The sequence below is a fragment of the Pavona decussata genome, unplaced genomic scaffold (assembly GCF_977016875.1).
Source record: "Pavona decussata unplaced genomic scaffold, jaPavDecu1.1 SCAFFOLD_225, whole genome shotgun sequence".
NCBI lineage: Eukaryota > Metazoa > Cnidaria > Anthozoa > Scleractinia > Agariciidae > Pavona > Pavona decussata.
The window spans coordinates 218,475-239,782 of NW_028145630.1; the positions used below are offsets into that span (position 1 = coordinate 218,475).

The 21,308-nt window shown below is 38.3% G+C and overlaps 1 protein-coding gene and 1 non-coding gene across 2 annotated transcripts; one reads left to right on the plus strand and one right to left on the minus strand.

Annotated features, from left to right (window-relative positions):
* Window positions 1-114: 114 nt before the first annotated feature.
* Window positions 115-16,049, minus strand: LOC146458905 (protein phosphatase 1G-like). The gene is made up of 11 exons (XM_085090159.1): window positions 15,816-16,049; window positions 11,984-12,053; window positions 10,905-11,041; window positions 10,551-10,673; window positions 9,996-10,122; window positions 8,702-9,087; window positions 7,856-8,090; window positions 5,010-5,100; window positions 3,785-3,823; window positions 3,151-3,250; window positions 115-1,620 (listed from the first exon to the last, which is right to left on the minus strand). Exons 1-11 carry the CDS (start codon window positions 15,924-15,926, stop codon window positions 1,432-1,434), a joined length of 1,608 nt encoding a protein of 535 aa, XP_084946285.1. The 5' UTR covers window positions 15,927-16,049; the 3' UTR covers window positions 115-1,431.
* On the plus strand, window positions 9,297-9,369 carry Trnaa-ggc (transfer RNA alanine (anticodon GGC)). The gene has a single exon. It is a non-coding gene; the product is annotated as a tRNA-Ala (tRNA).
* Window positions 16,050-21,308: the final 5,259 nt, after the last annotated feature.

Below are 21,308 nucleotides of genomic sequence, written 5' to 3' on the forward strand. Positions count from 1 at the left end.
TCATAGCAAAATAACAGTATTGGATTAGTAAATGAAAGTTCGGAAAGTTTCATAAATGCACGTCAACTAATGAACTTTCGACGCTCAATAGATGTAAACAGTCAAACAAAGTAATGAGCACTGCGAACTTTTTTTTTAATGCGAGAAAATGGTCAAGGTTCTATGAGCCAGTTCCGTATGACTTTTACACTTGAAACTCACAATCTAGGCCATTCGTTTGGGAACAACTTGTCGAGCTTGTCTAGCGTGCGCAAGTGTAAAAAGTTTAGTGAACTGACCCTACATAGATATAGTCATAACATAGACTACAAGAAATAGACTTACTTTACTACTAGGCTCTGCACCTCTGCCATTTGTGGATGAACTTAATGATCTCAAAAACAGAAACCAAACCTTAATTTAAAGTCCAAATTCTATCACGTCCAACACAATCCAAGTTAATACAGATTCAGAATCGAAGCTGCACCTGGTTCGACCTTTTGGCCATTCACCTCTCACAGTAATACACATTCTTTGTCTTGTTAATGGATCAACTACGTTTATTTTTTTGCTGGTTACAAGAATGGATACTCCAAAACAAGGTTGGACACCTTATGATGTTTACTCAACAGAAATCTTATTTCAAACTTGGCAGTAAAAGAAGTTATAATCAAAATAGTGTACGCATCGAACCCGTGCGTCAAAGAGCTAATTAGCCGTGACACAAATGACAGCTAACCGTTCAAATCAGTGCTTAGGCTTAAATAGTGTAGATCAGTGCTAAATCCCAAAAACGGACGTCCCCTGCCTAAATGGAGCTCTGTTCACTCGCTGTGTTCTCCGCCTAACAAATGGCGGCTTCTGTTCTCGTCTACGTCAGGGTTACGCCAAGGCTATCACGATTAATACTACATTATGTAAACACCATAAGGTGTCCAGCCCTGCTCTGGAGTATCCATTCTGGGAACTAGTTATTGTTTCCAGTTTTTCTGGGGTTTGAATCATATCCGATGCGACCAAAGTACGACGCCGGGCAATTCCAAAGATCTGAATATCAACCATCAAAGAATGACGTAACGTCCAGTAAGACCGTCATATTTTTTGAGAGATTTACAACTAAATGATGTACGACAATAAATTTTACATCGTCACGTTCTGTCGTTATCGTTGTTCGTGTAGATGGCTAGACTTGGTGGTACGCTTCTTCGAATAATACGAATCACAGATTAAACTGGCCAACTTTTCCGTTCGTTTCCCAACACTGACTAAACTTACTTTCCAGGTTGCGAGAAGGAATTCTCTTAATAAGTTATATCAGGACCTTAAACGTTAACACCAAACATGGATTTGTTTGTCCAGCACTGAATAATCGGTGATTATGAGGTCGGAGTGTGTAAACGAAATTAAAATGTCTCTGTACACGTGCGTATAATATTATTTTTTATCATAATATTAAGAGTCTTCTGCTTTGCACCGCTTGTCTGCCGACTCGCTGTCAGGTTTTTCGTCTTGTGTTTTCCGTTTCTTGCTGTTGTTCTCTGTTGCATTGGATCCAGGATTAAAGTGCACAACGATGACGGTCATGTTATCGCAGCCGGAACCATCACCACTCGTGTCTGGTGCTAAACAAGCATCTAGCAACTGCAAAATAAATGTAATTATTATATAGACAAGAGTGTTTTACTGGAAAATACATCACTCGTAAAATTCCTACGAAACTACATCCGGGACCCGAGGGGCGTATTTCCATATCCTCATATTGATGACGTCATTTCGCACTTTTTCACGTTGTTTGTGCACACAGTCGGTGAAAAATGGCGAGCGATAGATTTGTCTACATAATAAAAGGAAAATTACACGGTGGCTTGAATATCTTTTGTCTCTGTTTTTAAAGGGGAAGTATCACGAAAATTTGCTGTCATTTCAAAACCCAAAAATGTTTGACTGTCAGCAGAAACAACGAAATAATTGTCAAGTTTGTAAAAATTATCACCCCAGTGAAACAAAACTGTCGATTAGTGCCTCTGGCCAGAGACAGAGTAGGCCAGTATGGATTGAAACTTGAAAAATATTAGGCTAATGTTTTTCAAGTTCTCGCATTTTTGTTTCCAAAATGCGCTAGAACAGATCACGAGTTGTTTCTTTCAAGAATTGAGTTGATTTCGTTCCTCTCGTCATTCTAGAATTATTTGGCAGGTGATTGAAGGTCTCATTTCATCATTTTTAACAAAAGATATCAAAAACCCCATGATACTTCCCCTTTAAAGCATGTCTCAGTTAATTAAAAAATGATATACTAAAAACGTCTCCGCATAAAGATGGACTCTGAATTCAAACATTGAATGAATTCATTCAGACAAATAATTCCCCTCAGACAGATCATTCTTCTCAGAAAAACATATTTGTCTGAAGAGGTTTTTCTCCGAATTATTTTGACGACTATTTTGACGACGAATTATTTTTACTACGTCTGAGACGAGCGAATAACGGATTAATTATTCGCCTTACAAAAGAAATAAAGCCATTGACACTGAATAATCCGAGATTAAGTCAATCAGAAATTTGCAATCTCGTCTTTACAAGTCCAAGTAGGCGTGAGAACGTTGAAAATTCACTTCGAAACAGCGAGTGTACGAGCGAGTGATTGCGAGCCTGTCTAAAGTTTTTATTGCTCATGCGCGGCTGAAAATTCTCACGCGTGCAGGCGTGACGACACGCGTGACAAGTTTTGTCGCGACTGACGTTCACACAGGCAAACTTGTATTTGTTATGTAAAAGAGGAAGCATCACAGGATTTTGAACTTGATTCGTGAAAATGATGATACAATACCTTCACTTTTAGCTACAATTTTATGATTTGAGAACACCGAGAAAAAGGAATTTCAAGAACTCAAGATCTCAGTGTTCCGAAAATGCGAGAACTTGAAATAGGTTAGCCTAATTTTTTTTCAAGCTACAATCCATTCCGGCTAGGTCTATCTATGGCCAGAGGCACTCACCCAGTTTTAGTACACTGGGCGGTTGGTAATTTGTAACAAAACTTGACCATTATTGTTAACTTATGTTAACAGAAAAACGTTTTGGAGTATTTTATTTTATAAATGACACCAATGAAATCCCCGTCACACACGCGCTTTAAATCGAGTCTCCGACAATAGCCAGTTTCAATACCTCTTCACAAATCCGTACAAGGTTGAGTTCATCGTTCTTTCTCTGTTCTCGAAGTCTGTCCGCTACAAAGTCAACTACTTCTTGGCTTCCTTTTACATTCCTGTTTGGAAAGAATAAAACAAGGGAAGAGAAAACGTTGATGATTCACCACGGTAAAAGAACGAACTAATAAAAGTGTTTCGTTAAGGAGCTGCAATTCCAGTCAGTACCCTTTTCTCTGATAACTAAGGGCTGGCCGATATTGGGGGCTTCCCTGAAAAACATCGAAACTCGCACGAAACATCGATTGTTCAGTCGAGCTTTTTCGATACCTATCGATACTACTCACGTGACCACTCGGAACAAGAAGTGGGCGTATATATTCCGCACAGTATTTATAAGGAAATTCTTTCTTCACTGAGACGTTGTTTTTGTAATCCTTATTAACCTTGAAGGATTAAGGCACAAAACAAATCATGGACGATGACATCTTAGTATCTAATTCGACAATCTGGTATCGGCACATCGTTAGTAATAACAATGCCTCGCAACACCACCATCTGTTTGGTTCAACATTGAGGGGGAGGGGAGCGGAGCCTTCACACAAATAATGTATTCTTGCCTGTAGATACTGTTTGCAGAAGGTTTTACTCACCATATTCCGTCACATGCAATGACCATAAACTCATCAGCCCTGCAAAAGATATGCCTTGTATATTAGTTACGTAATACATATAAATTGTATATGAGGTACTTAGGAATTTAATGTAATATTAGGCCGTTTTCTGGGGGCATTATTTACTTAATATTATTGCATAGCTATAGCTATTATGATAATGTAATCTTAGACTAAAAACATGTATGTAACCTTTTAATTCAGTTCTAGCTGACTGCGTGACTGCAATGTGGTTGCTAAACCGTTTAATTTATTTATTTATATATTTATTTTACTCCCACTTATGGTGAGGTGCAAGGTACATGTCAAGCAGAACCAAGAGTTGACTGGAGTTCACGTTTGTCCTGAAACTCTCAAGCCCTCACAATGATTCTCCTGTGTCGGCGGCTCTCAGTGCGTTTGAATTTGCTACAAGTTTTTCATTAAAATCGATAAAATTTAAATTACCACTCTCTTTCCTTGATTGCCCTTTGTACTCGATAAGTTGGCTGCTTAAAGCGAAGTTCACACGGGATTTAACAAAATCGCTATCTAAACCGATTTCAATCTGGTAAAGCCGGATAGTACAGACAGTGACTAGACACGCATGAGTCTACTTAGAATGAGCCACTTGAAAACATAATGGAATTCAAACTAAACCTTTTGCGATTTACCTGCAACTCTCAAATCATGCATTCTTTTATGACTCTCCCGCGCATTCAAAATGTTTGAATCTGTCCAAATATTCATTAAATTCGATGGAGTTCAAATTATTACCGTCCCTTCCTCTCTAACTATCGATGATTCATCCATATGTGATTCTCGCTGTTCAGATTTACATTAAAATCGAAGGAAGTTCAAAAATCTCACTCTCCTTTCCCAGGTATCTTCTCTTCACGAGAATAATTCTTCGGCGCTTACAAAGAAACTCAGCCACGTTTGAGCCTTGCAGGCTTACAGCAAGGAACGCAAAAGTATCACCACATTTAATTCGCAAACTTTCTTAAATTTAGTGTCCGATCAAAATTCGTGGATAGTTTCCAGAAAGCCACCTCAAGATCAAAGGTTGACTTCAGTTGGCTTTCCGGAAGGTATTCTTGAACTCTGATTGGTTAATTAAAGGTCACGCTTTTCTGCTGTAAAGTTGCGGCATCCGTACTTTGTAAGAGCAACTTTTACCATGTTTAACAAGAACTTTGAAATAAAATCCTTCAGTTTGTCTTACTCTGTTAGCTGTGTTTGTTTGACATCAGGTACTGCAGTGATTTGCTGTTCATGAGCAGACAACTCCGTCTGTAATTTATAACTGTGGTCACCTGAAAGTAAAAAAACAAAAACAGGTTAGACTTGCACTATAACATATATTAAGAGAACAGCCATTGAAACAGTAATTTGTTGGATTGTCTTACTTTCACGGGGATTTCTCTGTGTTTTCGTCAAAAGTGCTCAACCTTTTGACAAGACAGCTTTTCGCTAACATCCCATAAATTGCTCTTAGAACAGCGAGAAAAAATATTTAATGATTTCTCCGGGGAAGAATAACTACAATCAGTTTTTTAAGCAATTTCTCCAAAATACACTAGAAGAACTTGAAAATATTGGCCAACTTTTTCAAGTTGCAATCCATTTCAATCTTGGCCATCCGCGGCCGAAGATGAGTAACACCAGTTTCTGCGTATCAATTGGGCTGTTATTAACGAAAACTGATCCATTATTTTAACGATTCCGTCGATAAAAATGTGTTCTTTCGCCATCAGTCAAAGTGATATCACAAATAGGTGGCACTGCCCCTTAAACAGTAATATTTGAAACCAATACAGAAGTATTTTTGTGTGGTTTATGACTATGCGGGAAAAGAAGATCTTAGCAAGGGTTATTGGATTCCAAAAAGAAAATTGGGGTTATCACGATTGTTTTAGAGATAATTAAGCAACAACTATTCTAAAAAGCCGTGAAATACAAAGCAATGTATGGCGTTTTTTGGCCCAAATTGAAGCTTTATTATCTCTGAAAAATGCACGGTCATCCCCAATTTTCTTTTTGGATACCAAAAGCATTTACTGAGTTCTACTTTCTTCGCATAGTTTTAAACCTCACAAAAATATCGGAGTATTGGAAGGCGCCACCCATAGGAAACCCGAGTATCTCGAGATGCGCAGACCGTATGCGCAGTAACAAAAGTAGGCGCCGTCCTTAATATTTAACCCGCCGTTACACGTTGAAACTTTTAGCTGAAACTTGTGTGCAACGGCGAACGAGACCAGTTTCACGAAGTGGTGTTACACGGTGAAACTCTTGTTTTTTCACCACTGCGACCGTTGCGAGCCGTTGCAGAAGTAGAAAGCGGTTCTACTTTTCGTGAAACTTGTCTCGCAACGGAAGTTCGAAAAAGTTTCACGAAACCGACCATGTTACATGGTGCAACGCCTGCTGAAACTTGTTTCGCAGTGCCGTTGCACACAAGTTTCAGCTAAAAGTTTCAACGTGTAACGGCGGCTTTACCAAAACGTTCAACTCAGATATTTTCTCAAATTTTGTCAGAGACAGTTACGATTTATAGGCAACAGGAACTTGTGTTGCCCATCTAGGTCGTAGGTCCAACTCAAAGTCGTTCAACTAGGCTGTAATCATGGTCGTGATTATACCACCTTTAAAGGGTCTCTTCAGACACCGCAACTCTCGTGCGTCTTTTCTAATAAATTTCGTTCCTTTTTTGTATTTTGCGGCAAGCTCCGTCGTGACTTGAGATTTTGCAGCGCTTATCTGAAATCTGTCGATAAAAAGCTGCGTGCTACATTGCACATATATACTACGTACAGCGTCTGAACAAGGAGTGTCCGAACCCGCGTACGATTAAATACACCGTACGGAAAAAAATAGCCACTGGTACAGTTATCCAGATTTCTTAGCATACGAAAACCTTAAAAACGCTCATAAAACGAACAGAAGAGTTCTTAAAACTTCAAACCTAGCATAGATAATGTTGTTTGTACAGGGACGAATTTCGCAAAAAGTATGTCTTTCTGTGTGCCTATTGGTTGTTAGGTTCGCAAGGTATTGTGGTAAAATGTACGACCGCCATCTTTTTCCTTCTAGCCAGATCAACCAACAAAAAAATTAAAAACAAAATAAAACAACTATTTTTTTTTTTACGGCGAACGCGCGGGTACGTGACGGACTAGCCATAACTCACGGCTCTGCATCTTAGTATAATAGGAAGCTTTAGCAACGACGACGGCGACGACAACGAGAACGTCAAAAAAGCAATAGGCTTAATAACCAAAACAACAACTCATTGTGCATTACACTTTTTAGTACATTTCGTTGCCGTCACTGCACGACTAGGACGTGAAATTTCTTCTGATGGGACGTTTTATGGAGGACTTAAACACACGACGACGAATTTTTCTTTCTTTTTTCTAAACTTGGGTGCGGTCTCCAAAAATTAAACTGCAGGAAATTTCATCTACATTTGACATTTAGAGCGAGTTTTAATAGAGACGTTTTCGCTGCCGTCGCTGTCGTCGTTGCTAAAGCTTCCTAGTATCGAAAGCGATTGTTTTGGAGCCTCGAAAAACTTGATGTTACGAGTACATGTTTTCTGGTCGAGCTGACCAAAGAATGATTTGACGGGGCTTTCTGCAAGTGACCCGATACCGTGATTCGACGGCAGGGAACGGTATAGTTTCTGTTAGCATTTAATACATGTACACATTGCAAAGAAAGCTGCCCTAAGATGAAAGGGAAATAATAATATTATATGAAAATCCATACATTTGAACTGTGGATGAAAGAATAAATGAGTGGCCATCACTGTTGTGTACACAAGTTAAACAGTTACGAAAAGAAAGGATTAAAAAGAAAAAAAAATCAGCATTCAACGGAATTCGAACCCTCAAGACTTCCGCGATTCCAGTAACTCAGTTGGTTAAACACTGCACGGGTGTCACAGAGGTCATGGGTTCGAGTCCTAAGGCCTTTCTCTCACAGCTGCTTATGTTGCGTATATAACTGCGATGGTCTCCCATTTATTCAAAGTTCTCTTGTGTTCGGCGTTTTCTCATAACATACCTAATGCTCTTGATAGATTTAGCCCGCCATTTACTCTGCCTTCACACGTGACCTTTCCGCCTGCTTTATGGATTCTATTCAGTTCATGTTCATCCTCCGGTTTGTGGTCCATGGACATTTCAAGTGCGATACCATTCCGACATAACACGCAACGTGAATCGCCTACGTTGGCAACGGATAGTTGGTTCTCGCGTAATAGCGCAACGATAGCTGTAGTTCCACTGTCATAACCCACCTACAACCAAAAAAATACAGCAAATGGCATGTAATCAGACCTAATTAATGAATTGAGTAAAGCGGTTTTCAATTAACTGTCGAAAGTAATTTGGTAATTGCTTTGGTTTTGCTAGGCTACGTTCTGTGATTGGTTAGCAAAACTCGCGCCACTTTCTCAGCCAATAAGAGGTTGGTATCAGTTCCGTAATAAAATTTTTAAAAAAACCTTCAGTTGTTAAATTTCCCTTCAAAATCTCATTAACAATTCATAAGCCCATTGACCTATCAAATGGTCGATAATACATCACGTGCAGTGACTTTATATCGATAAACTTCCTCCTTATTAGTATGCGGTGTTTTATCAGCTGATAAAACACTCCTCATTAGTATGCGGTGTTTTTCTCGTATGCTAATTTCCAACGTTCACAAAAGCATCATTGTTATAAACTCTCTTGACACACGCTTTTCCAGGAATGTTTTTAAAGCCGTTCAGAAAACCCGCAGCACGTGTTTTATCGGGTCTAAAGCCACTCGGCTGCGCCTCGTTGTTTTAAACCTGATAAAACACTCCTGTTCGTTTATTAAACATTACATGAATTTTCCGAAGAACGAGCCAGATTGTGTATTCACCTCATCTGAGCTTTGAAATGGCAATTCGTTATCATCATCGCCATCTTCATCATCGTCATCATCATCATCATCATCATCGTCGTCGTCATCATCATCCTCATCACCTTCCTCCTCCTCCTCCTCATCCTCCTCATTAGCATTAGCTTCTTCAGCCGGAGCCTTCTCATCATTTTCATCTTTTCCATCCTTCACTGTTTCCCCTTCACTTGTTCCTTCGTCTACTTTTGATGGATTGTTATCATCGTTCACGTTTTTCTTTTCCAAATCTTTCTCCTTTTCCAGCTCCAAGCTTCCGTTTGCGGCATTCTTATCAGAAGAAGAGCAACCAGTTTCAGACTCAGAACCATTTTCTGTAATCTTCTCATCGCCTTTATCAATCTTGGAACCTAAACAAGTCGAAAAAATAATAGTTTTAATCTGCACAGCAGCTCAAGGACATGATTCTCGAAAGTTCAAATAGAAGAAAGATCCTCGCAGTTTTTTCTTCTATTTGATCTTTCATCCGCAGTTCAAAATATATGTTTCATATATTTACATTTATTTATTCATCCTTAACGGGTATATCACGAACTCACAATATGACCAGCTCCCAGTTGGCTTGATAGCTCAGTTGGTAGAGCACTGCACTGGCATCGCAGAGGTCATGGGTTCAAATCCCGTTCAAGCCTGAAATTTTTCTGCGATGATCTTTCTCCGCAGTTCACAATATATGTTTGAAATATTTACATTTATTCTCGAAAGTCCTAAACACTGAACATTCTTACGCACCAAACACGCAATGGGAAATTGTAAAACAATCCGTCGCCAAAGGGAGAGCTGTAAAGCAACAAAGCTCATGCAAAAACCATGCGGCCACTCGCAAGGCACGATCCATCATGAAGGTTGCTTACCAGCATTGTCTCGCGTTTAACTTAGCCTAAATTTCATTTATTTCTCCAAGAATTATTAATGGTTTGAGAAGCTATATCACCGGTGGAAGGAGTGTTTCATTCAATTTCCAAACACCTTAAAATGGGTTAAAAAAAAGAATTGGCTGTACAGTCGAACCTCTTTATTACGGACACCAACGGGACAGGAATAAGTGTCCGCATTATAGAGGTGTCCGTTTTAGAGAAGTAGGCTTTATATGGATTTCGGTCTCTCAGGGACCAAGTGAACTGTCCGTAATAGAGAGGTGTCCGTATTAAAGAGGTGTCCGTAAGGAGAGGTTCCACTGTACCTTGCTGACACCAACATGCTATTTTAAGGACAAGTCAGACAATGACCACTTGCTATGTTCCATTGGAATACATACCATTTTCATTTCCCTTATTGGTACCATTGCTTTGTTCTTTAATCTCATTCTTTTCTTCATCTTTTCCTTCTCTCCACTCTTCCTGAAATTCTTCATCACCATTGTTATCACCTTTTGCCTTCTTCATCTGTCAGGACATTGAAAAAAACAACAACAAGAAAACAGACCTCAGTCGCCTCACTGAGTTTATGAAGCACACAGCCTTTCCTAAGCATCAAACCTTGATTGCTACTGAGCAGTACTTTCCTTTGGTAATGTTTATTATGCTGTGCAAGGTGGTTCTACCTTTCGAGTGTGGGGATGAAATCAAGTGTGCCTATTCAAATGAAAGCTACTGAGCAGTACATTCCAGTAATCTTGTTTATTATGCCATACAAGGTGGTTCTAGCCTTTGAATTTTAAATTGTTAGTGTGCATATGATGGCTACTGAGCAGTATTTTCCTGTGGTGTTGCTGGTTTTTCAAGACTTAGTTCAACTTTGAATTCAAGCAGCAAAACTGAGTGTCACCTAAGAGTAAATGCCTTTCAACACAGTACTTCTCATCAGTACCAACCTCTTTCATCTTCGCTAGCAGCTCATGCAATGGCATCATCGCTTCTTGTTCCAACATTTCCAGATCTTCTTCCTCATCCAGGTCCTTATCAACACCTGCTAACTCCTTCAGCTCTGTTAAACCCTTAAAAAAAAAATTAAGACAGAAATTTATTATTTATTTTCTAGAAGTGGGCAGCATAGCAACTGGGTGTTTATACAGACAGGTTTATTCAACACATATTCACTAAAACTTTTAACCAAAAAAAAAAAACGCAGCTCAAAATCCAAAAAGTACAAAATGCATCAAATTTTTAGCTGGCTGCCAGCACTTAATGAGACCCTGCCTGTATCACATGACACTCAGTTTGCAAACCTTATCACTGATAATAAGCTGGTCGACTTCAAGGAAACAATCAATCATTGACTGTTTGATCTCCCCTTTCTGATAACTTTCTGTGTTCTTCAGCGTTTCTGGAAGTTTTTTGGCTACAAACTGAGCCACCTCGGAGCCTGGGCAAACAAAAAAACACAAATGTCAAAATAGACATTGAAAGTGAAATAAAATGATATGAAATTCATATATTATTTTGAACTATGGCTGAAAGAATTGATAAATGGGTGACCATTGCAGTAATGTTATCTATGTAACTAATAAGTAGCTGTGAAACGAAAGTATGAATTTCAGATATTTCACTTCCATCTCTTAACCTCTATGGGTATATTACAAACTCACAATGAAAATGACTGGATCCCAGTTGGCTTGATAGTTCAGTTGGTAGAGTACTGTACTGGTATAGATCATGGGTTCGAATCCTGTTCAAGCCTAAAACTTTTTTTTCAGATCTTCTTTTCGCAGCTGCTTAAGTTGCATACAATGTTATAACAGCATCAGTCTCTCATTTATCAAAATAAACATTGTCAAAGTGACTTTGAGATTATCAAGGTATGCAAGAGGAGGCCCTTTACAAATTTCTGCAACAATGCTTCAACAATGAGAACAATGCCTGTAAGCATTTCACAGTTCTAGCTGCTAATAAAACAATCATAACAATAACTGTTACAATAGGCCATTTCCGAGTTGCGGTCAACCTCATTATGAAAGCGAGGCTAAGTGCCAAGCTTGTTTCCAAATGAATGAAAACTAATTTTCATACTAAAAACTTTGCACTTAGCCTTACTTCCATAATAGGTTCAAAGCATTATTTTACAAAGATAACACAGAGGAAACAATGTTCAAACTAAAGAAATGAAGTAAAGAGTGTTCATCTAAGTTGCCACAGCCAAAACCGCGGCAATGATTCACTCCTCATGAAGAAAATCCTGGAAATTCCAATTTTACTTCATACTTTCCTTTAAAGTTTTGATCGTTGATTAGCCCCCACCCTGCTGGGGAGGGGGGGGGGGAGTGAGGATATTTTCAGGAAATACACAATAAATATTTAAAAAACTTACCACCATGGCCATCATAAACTGCAAAAAGTGTGGAATTGTTGTCAAAATCGAGCAGACAGGCATGAGCATCCTGAAATTAAATTTAAAGGTGACAAGTTTTCAAGACAAATAATAATAATAATAATAAGAAGAAGAAGAAGAAGAAGAAGAAGAAGAAGAAGAAGAAGAAGAAGAAGAAGAAGAAGACAAAGAAGAGGAAGAAGAAGAAGAAGAAGAAGAAGAAGAAGAAGAAGAAGAAGAAGAAGAAGAAGAAGAAGAAGAAGAAGAAGAAGAAGAAGAAGAAGAAGAAGAAGTAGATGAATGTCTTTACACTGTATTTCATTTGTTAAACTACATAGCAAATGTTACAAGGGTAGTAATAAGTATACTATCTATTTACAGTGATGCCATCTCTCCCGCTTTTGGTGGGAGTCTTATGCTTTTTTGCCTTGTCTCCTGCTCTCCCGCTTTGCTTTTTACGTCCACTATAAATATTGAATATTCATTAAAAACTAAAACAGAGTTCCTCCTTGTCTTTTTGTGTCACACTGCCACTAGATATGTTCGAACATGGATGATACCTTTCTTTTTTCCATTTAACCTAGTAAGTAACTGTTACCCTTCCCCCCCTCCACTGTAGCCCTAAATATAGCCTTGATGCCACAGCCCTCGGAGGCTGTTCGCTGTTGCTGACACGGTTCTGCTGGTTGTCCCTGAAGATTTCTAGACGTCTCCTGATTTCTGTACTCCGGGGGTTGGCAGGTATGTATTTACATCATTAATTACACTGAAAAATGAAAAATCCAGCTATCTCTACACCTAACTATCTACACCACTAACTAAAGTTATATTAATTTTTGAAATTTTTTCTGTTAAGAAGCTTCTCTTAAAAGGTTCTATATTTATCCATGGTAAATTAACATGTTTGTGACCTTAACCTCTTTGATGCCTCTCTAACTTTGGGTTTCAGCATGTATAATGCGCAGTTAAGATTAGTTTTTATCTTTTTGAACCTACAGTCACATTTTTCTAATAGGCCATACACTTAAGATGCCTACTAGCTCGGACGTGTAGCACCTTTTATGACATATTTTCAAAAAACATAAGAATTGTATGGCATTTAAGTCTGCTGGGCTAACTCCAACTACAGGAAGTGCATACAGACAGAGAGTGACCTGCAATGTGAAGCCCAACCTGTCCCCCAGATGAGTAAAACTTCATATGATTAGCTCAGATGTACCACAAAGTCCACCAAACCAAAACTACAAAATACTTAGGCTGTCTTCAATTCTACTGGCATGCCCACCAGTAGTGTGCTGGAAATCTTGGGTTATAAAGAAATCCAGACATAAGTTGAAAACTAATTAGTGACATCAATGAATAATTGATGGTTAATCGATGTGTAATCAGCTGAATAGTCATTGATTATTGAGAAGTTTTAGCCAGACATTATAGTCATCCCTTGCCTTGATTACGCAATGATACCATTGCATGGCTACAAACGAAATTCTTTTAAATAGTATTTATTTATTAATAATAATTATTGAGTGTGAAAAAAGAAAACAAATTGAATGTCTCATGCACAATAATAATTTGAGCTTTTCTTGTTCAACAGAACAACATTGTTAGCATTGTCCAAAACTGTTTCTAAAGTATAAGATTCTCCTCTTGTGTAAAAGCAGGTAAGACCTGTTTTTGAAACACTGTATAAACATTGTTCAGCTGTTCATTTGACAACTAAAACTAAAATGAATTAAAAATATCAGATAACCATGACTGTCACATATCATTTTCAGTCAGTGAAAGGGTATTTCTCAAAAATATTTTAACACGAGGTTAGGAAATTCATAATACAGTCAAACCTGTATATAACGGTCACCCTTGGGAAATGGCCAGGTGACCGTTAAATACAGGGTGACCTCTGTACACAGGTTTCCTTTAAACTCCCCCAGAAGTCAATAAATAGCATTATTATGTACAAATTATCACTCAATTTACGTTTTACTGACAATAACGAGTAACAGCAACGAAATAATCAGGATAAAAAAGGCCTATAAAATGTCTGTGGCGTACTTTTACGGAGGTGCAATATACATGTACTCATCTAAGTTTCCTTGTAGGAAAAGCTTTTAAAGTAAAAAAAATCGGTTATAGTTTTCTGATATTTCGGACAAATGACAATGATTGTCGGCCGTTCGACCGAAGAAGCTGCTTTTGGGCTCGCGTTCTTCGCCAAAACAAACAGTTGATAAATAAGACTTTTTCCAAAGCTTGTCGGTAACACACCAAAAACATCCCTTCCTCTGAGAAGCGACTCGACCGCTTCCTTTTGCCCTGATTTCAGAATAAATCCCAAATCTCTCGCAAGCGCATCCAAATTCAGGTCTTCCATTTCCCCGCGAAGAGATCATTTAAGCGTGAAATTGATATAGGTTCGATTATCTCTGATGAGGTGCGATTGACATTATGTTGACAGGTAGCGTCATAATTCAACCAATGGGAATTTCCCGTTCGTACAGCGACGGGAAATTCGAACGAATTCGTTGTAAGGATAGCCGACAGTCGTATTTTTCAGCGTCTCTCCCCAGTCCCACTCTCCGTTTTCACACTCGGTCCAGACCTTTCGATCGAAGACCGCGCGTACTCCTACGACCGTGAACCAACGCAAAAAATACGACTGTTTTGCAGTCTACCACAAAATGTTCTGTCTACAATTCATCGAGAACTCATTGATCATTGACAATAATCAATGATTAATCAGCTGATGACTTATTGATAACCCATCAATAAATTATTACTTATTGATGTCATTGATCATTGATTACTAATATCTGGAGAAATGAATGGCTGTGTAAAATGTTATCACTAATTTCACAGAGTAATTACTTTGGAGATATTACGGTATTAGTATCAATGTGTTTTTTTTAAGACCACAACTTCAATCATTTTGTGAGTTGTTGTTTTCAGTTGATTTGGGGTTTCTGTCAACTCCTGGTTTCAGCCTCAGCCTCTCCCTTTATTTGTTGCAACTTGTTTTTATCCCCACAAGTAACCCTAGATTTAGAAACTGCAATGATGGTAAACAGAGAAAAAATGGGGATGACCTCTCCACGACAATTTTACTACAATAAATAAATTTAATGGCAAGAATAATCTCAGAAAGACATTGAAGTTGCTTCCAGTTGATAGGAGAAATATGGTAAGCCCAAGAATAACCTGGAATAGTTGAGAAGGAAAGGTGCAAAGATTTGAAGTGAAAGACTTGGGAGGAAGCCTGCAAAGGGGCAGCCAACCGGGTGGAATGAAGCCATGAACATACCACTTACTAAGTAGTGACTTGGGCATGGACGGGATGGTGATCAATGGCAAAAATAATTTTTTCTAATAGTAGATGACATGTAAAAGAGTCAAATTGAAGACCCCATATAAAAACAAATCCCCTCGAAGTTGATAAAAGTACACGAGGTTAAAAAAATACGTATTAAAATGAACACCATCATTAATTAACTAGAAAGTACTTCATAGGGGCTTGATGATCATGAATGGCACCAAATGAACTGACTCAAAACATTGTCCTCAGTTTTATACTATCCGTATAGTTTAAGAACCAATATGACGAAAAACAGATATAAGTGAACAATAAATTAAGTTAACTACAATCAGTTAATTCATGCATGTGCGGCAGACTCTAACAAAATGAAGCATGATCAAGTTCTAATGTGAGTTTCTCTGTAGTACTGTGTTCTTCCGATACTTTGAAAACGACATTACTCCAGTTCTGATATCAGGGACCCTTGGAAATGAAAGGTTTCAATAAGCGAAATCAACGCCATTTTTTAACTGAAAGACTCACCTCCATGGTGACTCGCCATCCTTGCATACAAGACACACCATAGCTCAGTTTTCCTTTACTGCTTCCATCGGAAATCTTCTCCGTTTTTGGCTTCGCCAAATATGCTCCCATGTTTTATGAAGGAAGGATTTAAATGCAAAAACGATTCCCCGCCACGCGGTTCGATTTTCCTGCCGTGTAGATTAAAAGTTCGATTTCATCAAAGTGAGCACAAAACTCGCGGGCAAGATGCGCTCGAACTTCCTGTTTTGGTAATACTGCTGAACTAGTTCACTGAAGGCTCATTCTGTGATTGCCGATTCTCAGCTATCCTGCTAAAATATTGGCTAAAATTTTGCCGGCGCATTTCTCAGCTATCAGTTGAGAGAGATAAGATCCCAGAGGCCCACCAGTTAATATTATGGTAGATCTTAGTTAACTTTTACTTCTCACGTTTTTTTTGCGATTTTGTTTCGTATCCCCCACTGTGTCCCTCTCATTAGCCGAACAGTGCCGAGTATCATCCGAAGATATCCGAAGAACTCTCCGGTCATTCCAATCTCTATCACGATCTTACAAACACTGCCTTTCGTAACAACTTCTTGAAACAACTTGAGAGGAGCTAGCTGAGCTCCGAGCCACTTATTGGTTCCTCTTTAAGGGAGCACGAGAAGTGAACGAAAGCTTCCTGAGATGAGCCGATGCCTAATCTCGTACCCAGATCTCCCGGCACCGTCAGTCGGAAGGGAGATCTCACATTTTCACATTTGCAAACCTGCAGTGACCTGTCGCTGCATGCCGTATGTGCCACACCGGCATGATGGGCAGATAGATAGATAGCAGTTTATAGTGAAAATACGCTTAGCTTTTGTGAGACCAGCAAGCTAGGCTCACTAGCTACTCAAGTCGCAATCTTCTAATATCAGCCAAAATTTTTTATTGACCGCTCAAAGCGTTCACCTTATTCCAACCATTGACAAACCCACTCGAGTACATAACACGTCGGCTACACTTATTGACAATATCTTTACAAATGACCTCGAGCAATTCCTTGTAAGTGGCAATATAATCTCCGATTTAACTGACCATTTTTCTCAGTTCTGTATTTCACGTAACCCTACTAATCGAGTCCTATCTCTTCCACATAAAGTGCGGGATTATTCTAAATTTTCACCTGATGATTTTAACAATGAACTTACTCAAATCAACTGGGACATTATCATTACAAACACTCATCAAGACATCGATAAAATTTTCTCGACGTTTTACAATAGATTTAATAAACTGGTCAATAAACACGCACCGTTAAAAAAGCTTTCAGGTCGTAAGGCAAAGCAATTTTCGAAACCATGGATTACTAAAGGCATTAGACGATCAATAAAAGTCAAGAACAAACTATTTTTGTCAGGCGATAATGAGAAATATAAATTATATAGAAATCAAATTTTGACACTAACCCGTTTAAGCAAAAAACAGTATTATTATAAATACTTCGAATCTAATTTATTGAGTGTTAAGAAGACATGGGAATGTATTAATACTTTGCTAAACAAAAAGAGAAATCGAAAATTCATCTGTAAACTCAAGGAACCTGATAACAGCGGTTTTACACAAGACCCATCCCGAATTGCCAATATTCTTAACAGCCACTTTGCCTCCATTGGACGCAAACTAGCTTCGAAGCTACCCCGATCTTTGCACCATTTCACTGATTATTATCGTCAAACCAGTCACCTGAATTCTTTCTTTTTTGTTCCTGTAACCCCTTACGAGGTTCAACTCGAAATTCTGTCCATCTCCAACAACAAAGCGCATGGTCTGTATTCGAGTCCAACTTCAATCTTAAAATGTGCTAGCTCTACCCTCTCTTATGTTTTGGCGAATATATTCAATGCTTCAATTAATTGTGGGAATTACCCTTCAAAACTTAAACACGCAAAAGTCATTCCCATTTACAAAGACGGTGACGAGACAGATCCAAACAATTACAGACCTATCTCACTTCTTTCAAACTTTAATAGAATCTTTGAGAGATTGATGTGTGTGCGCTTAAAATCCTACTTAAGTAAAACAGATATTCTTGTTCCATCTCAATACGGCTTTCGAGAACAACATTCTACCCAGCATGCAACGCTAGATATTATTAACACTATTCAAAACAATATGGATAAAAAGCTGTATACTTGTGGCATCTTCATTGATCTAAAGAAAGCATTCGATACGGTAAACCATGAAATACTGCTGCAGAAATTATATCATTATGGAATAAGAGGGATAGTCAACGATTGGTTCTCTTCTTATCTCAAATCGCGTTCACAAACAACTAATATCGGTCCCCATATTTCTGAAAAGGCCCCTACGGAATGTGGCGTTCCTCAAGGTTCTGTTCTAGGGCCTTTACTCTTTTTGTTGTATATAAATGATATCACTAACTGTTCAGATAAGTTCAATTTTTATTTATTTGCTGATGACACTAGTATCCTTTGCAGTAATAGGAACCTTAAATCCTTAGAACTAGAAGTAAACACTGAATTAAACAAACTTTGCGAATGGCTAACAGCGAACAAATTAACTCTAAATACTAAGAAATCTAATTATGTAATATTTCTTAATTACAAAAAGAAACTTCCTTATCAACCAACGATAAATATTTACGACAATGATAAAGTTTCATATTCAACATTAGAATGTAAAGATCATGTGAAATATCTTGGCATACTCATTGACAAGAATCTCAACTGGAAAGTTCATATAGATTTAATCGCCCTAAAAATTAGCAAGGCCATTGGCATCATAGCTAAATTGAGACATTTTGTACCCTTTTCTATTCTTGTTAAGTTATATCAATCTCTTATTTCCCCCTACCTCATGTATGGAATTAGTTCGTGGGGTCAAGCTTCTCAGTCTAACTTAGAAAAGCTCCTTCTCCTACAAAAACGAGCTCTACGTTTGATGAACTTTTCTACAAAAAGTGAACACGCTATTCCTTACTTCATTAAACTTAACATCCTACCTGTTCATTTTCTCTATGTCGAATCTGTTTCCTGTTTAATGTATGATATCCAAAACAAACTAGCACCTGTTCATATTCAAAATTTATTTAAACATGTCTCAGATATACACTCCTACAACACCCGGTCAGCAACCGCCGACAAATTTTATATCATGTCTTCACGTCTTGATCAACTAAAGAATTCATTTTCTCGATTTGGTGCACGGCTATGGAATTCTTTACCGGATAATATTAGAAAGTCTGACAACAGAAAACTATTCAAGAAACAAATACATGAAATACTAATCAACATTTTAAAAAAAGAAAATGCTTACCTTACACCTTCTTCAATTCTTGAAATAATGAAAAGCTTCTGAATATGTAACAATCCTTTAATTTCTATCAGCTAGCGAATCCCCTTTTTTGCGTCACTTGTTTGTTTACTACTTATTTAACTTTTATTTTAGTCAATTCAGTTGTAAACACCAAATGTATTTGTATTTAGTTTAGCATAAACATACCTACCCGCCTCGACTAGCTTCAGCTATTTGCGGGTAGGTATATAACACCTTGTAACTGTCTATTGTTAATAAAGTGTTGTGTTGTGTTGTTGTGTTGTTTACAGGTATTTCACACTAAATGATTAGATAACTAACACAAATTAAAAAACATCATTGGTATACTAGGTAAAATTTAAAATTCCTAATACAAATTAATCATCATACGTAAAACAAAAATTACAATAAAGAAATAAATGGATATAAAAAACTACAATAATTCGTATTGTGTGAAAAGCTCACTCAATCATAGTAGACCTGCCAGATCTAGTGTTCTGATACTGTTTTTAAAAGCCTTGTAAGTTTGAGCTGTTCTGCTTGGGTCACTGAGGTAATGAGTTCCAGAGTTTTGGTGCCGTAAATCTCCACGATTTAAGGCCATAAGTTGTAGTGCTGGCCCTTGGTTGCTTTAAAATGTCACTTCCTCTTAGATTGTATTTATTATTTCTGAGACCGATCAGTTCTTTTATGCAGTTCTTTTTAGGCAGTAAGTAAGTAAAATCAAATAGAAGAAAGATCCTCGCAGTTACTACGCAACTTAAGTAGTTGCGAAAAGAGAACCTGAAAAAAATTCAGGCTTGAGTTGCGTAGCAACTGCGAGGATCTTTCTTCTATTTGATCCTTCATCCGCAGTTCAAAATATATGTTTCATATATTTACATTTTACGAACTCACAATATGAACAGAGCACTGTACCGGCATCGCAGAGGTCATGGGCTCGAATCCCGTTCAAGCCTGAATTTTTTTCAGGCTTTCTTTTCGCAACTGCTTAAGTTGCGTAGTAACTGCGAGGATCTTTCTGTCCTTTCTTCTATTTGATCTTTCATCCGCAGTTCAAAATATATGTTTCATATATATTTACATTTATTTATTTATTTATTCATCCTTCATGGGTATATTACAAACTCACATATGACCAGCTCCCAGTTGGCTTGATAGCTCAGTTGGTAGAGCACTGCACCGGCATCGCAGAGGTCATGGGTTTGAATCCCGTTCAAGCTGATTTTTTTTTTTTCAGGCTTTCTTTTTCCAACTGCTTAAGTTGCGAAGTAACTGCGAGGATCTTTCTTCTATTTGATCTTTCATCCGCAGTTCAAAATATATATGTTTCAAATATTTACATTTATTTATTCATCCTTCACGGGTATATTACGAACTCACAATATGACCAGCTCCCAGTTGGCTTGATAGCTCAGTTGGTAGAGCACTTCACCGGCATCGCAGAGGTCATGGGTTTGAAGGCCCGTTCAAGCATGATTTTTTTTTCAGGCTTTCTTTTTCCAACTGCTTAAGTTGCGTAGTAACTGCGAGGATCTTTCTTCTATTTGATCTTGGTCCGCAGTTCGCCATTTAGTAAGTAAGTAAACCTGCAGTGAGATCTGGGTACAAGAGGGGGAGGGGGGGGGGGCTTCCATATAAAAGTGACGGGGGTGATCGTAGGAAACTTCGGAAAAAACCTGTAAAAGGTACGTACCAGAATTCTGTTTTGTGGGCGCGATCTGAACAATTTTTTTTTACCCCTTAGAGGTACCAGATCAGTTGACTGACATTTGCTTCTTGTCATATCTTTTGGCTCAACCCTAAAAGGTACCACCATGCCTCTGACGGAAGTAATTTTAGATTTTACTGACCCTAAGGGGTACCAAACCACAAATATTAACCCCTAAATGGTACAACGATCACCCCGTGAATTTTATACAAGAGCCCCCCCCCCCCCTCCCCCGCCGGGCACGAGACTTCAGCACTCTCGAAAAGGAGTCGACTATAACGCAGGAGTGTACTCGAGTATACATTACACTTTTACAGCAGTTTTGTCCAGAAAATCCCTGCAAGGGTAGGGTGTGTTCCCCACTGATGAATACAATAAAATCTGCAATTCCACAGCGACAAACCAATGAGTGGTGCCGGATCACTTGTAGACCTGGATCAGCAAATTATCTCAAATACAAATAGACTGATCCCAAC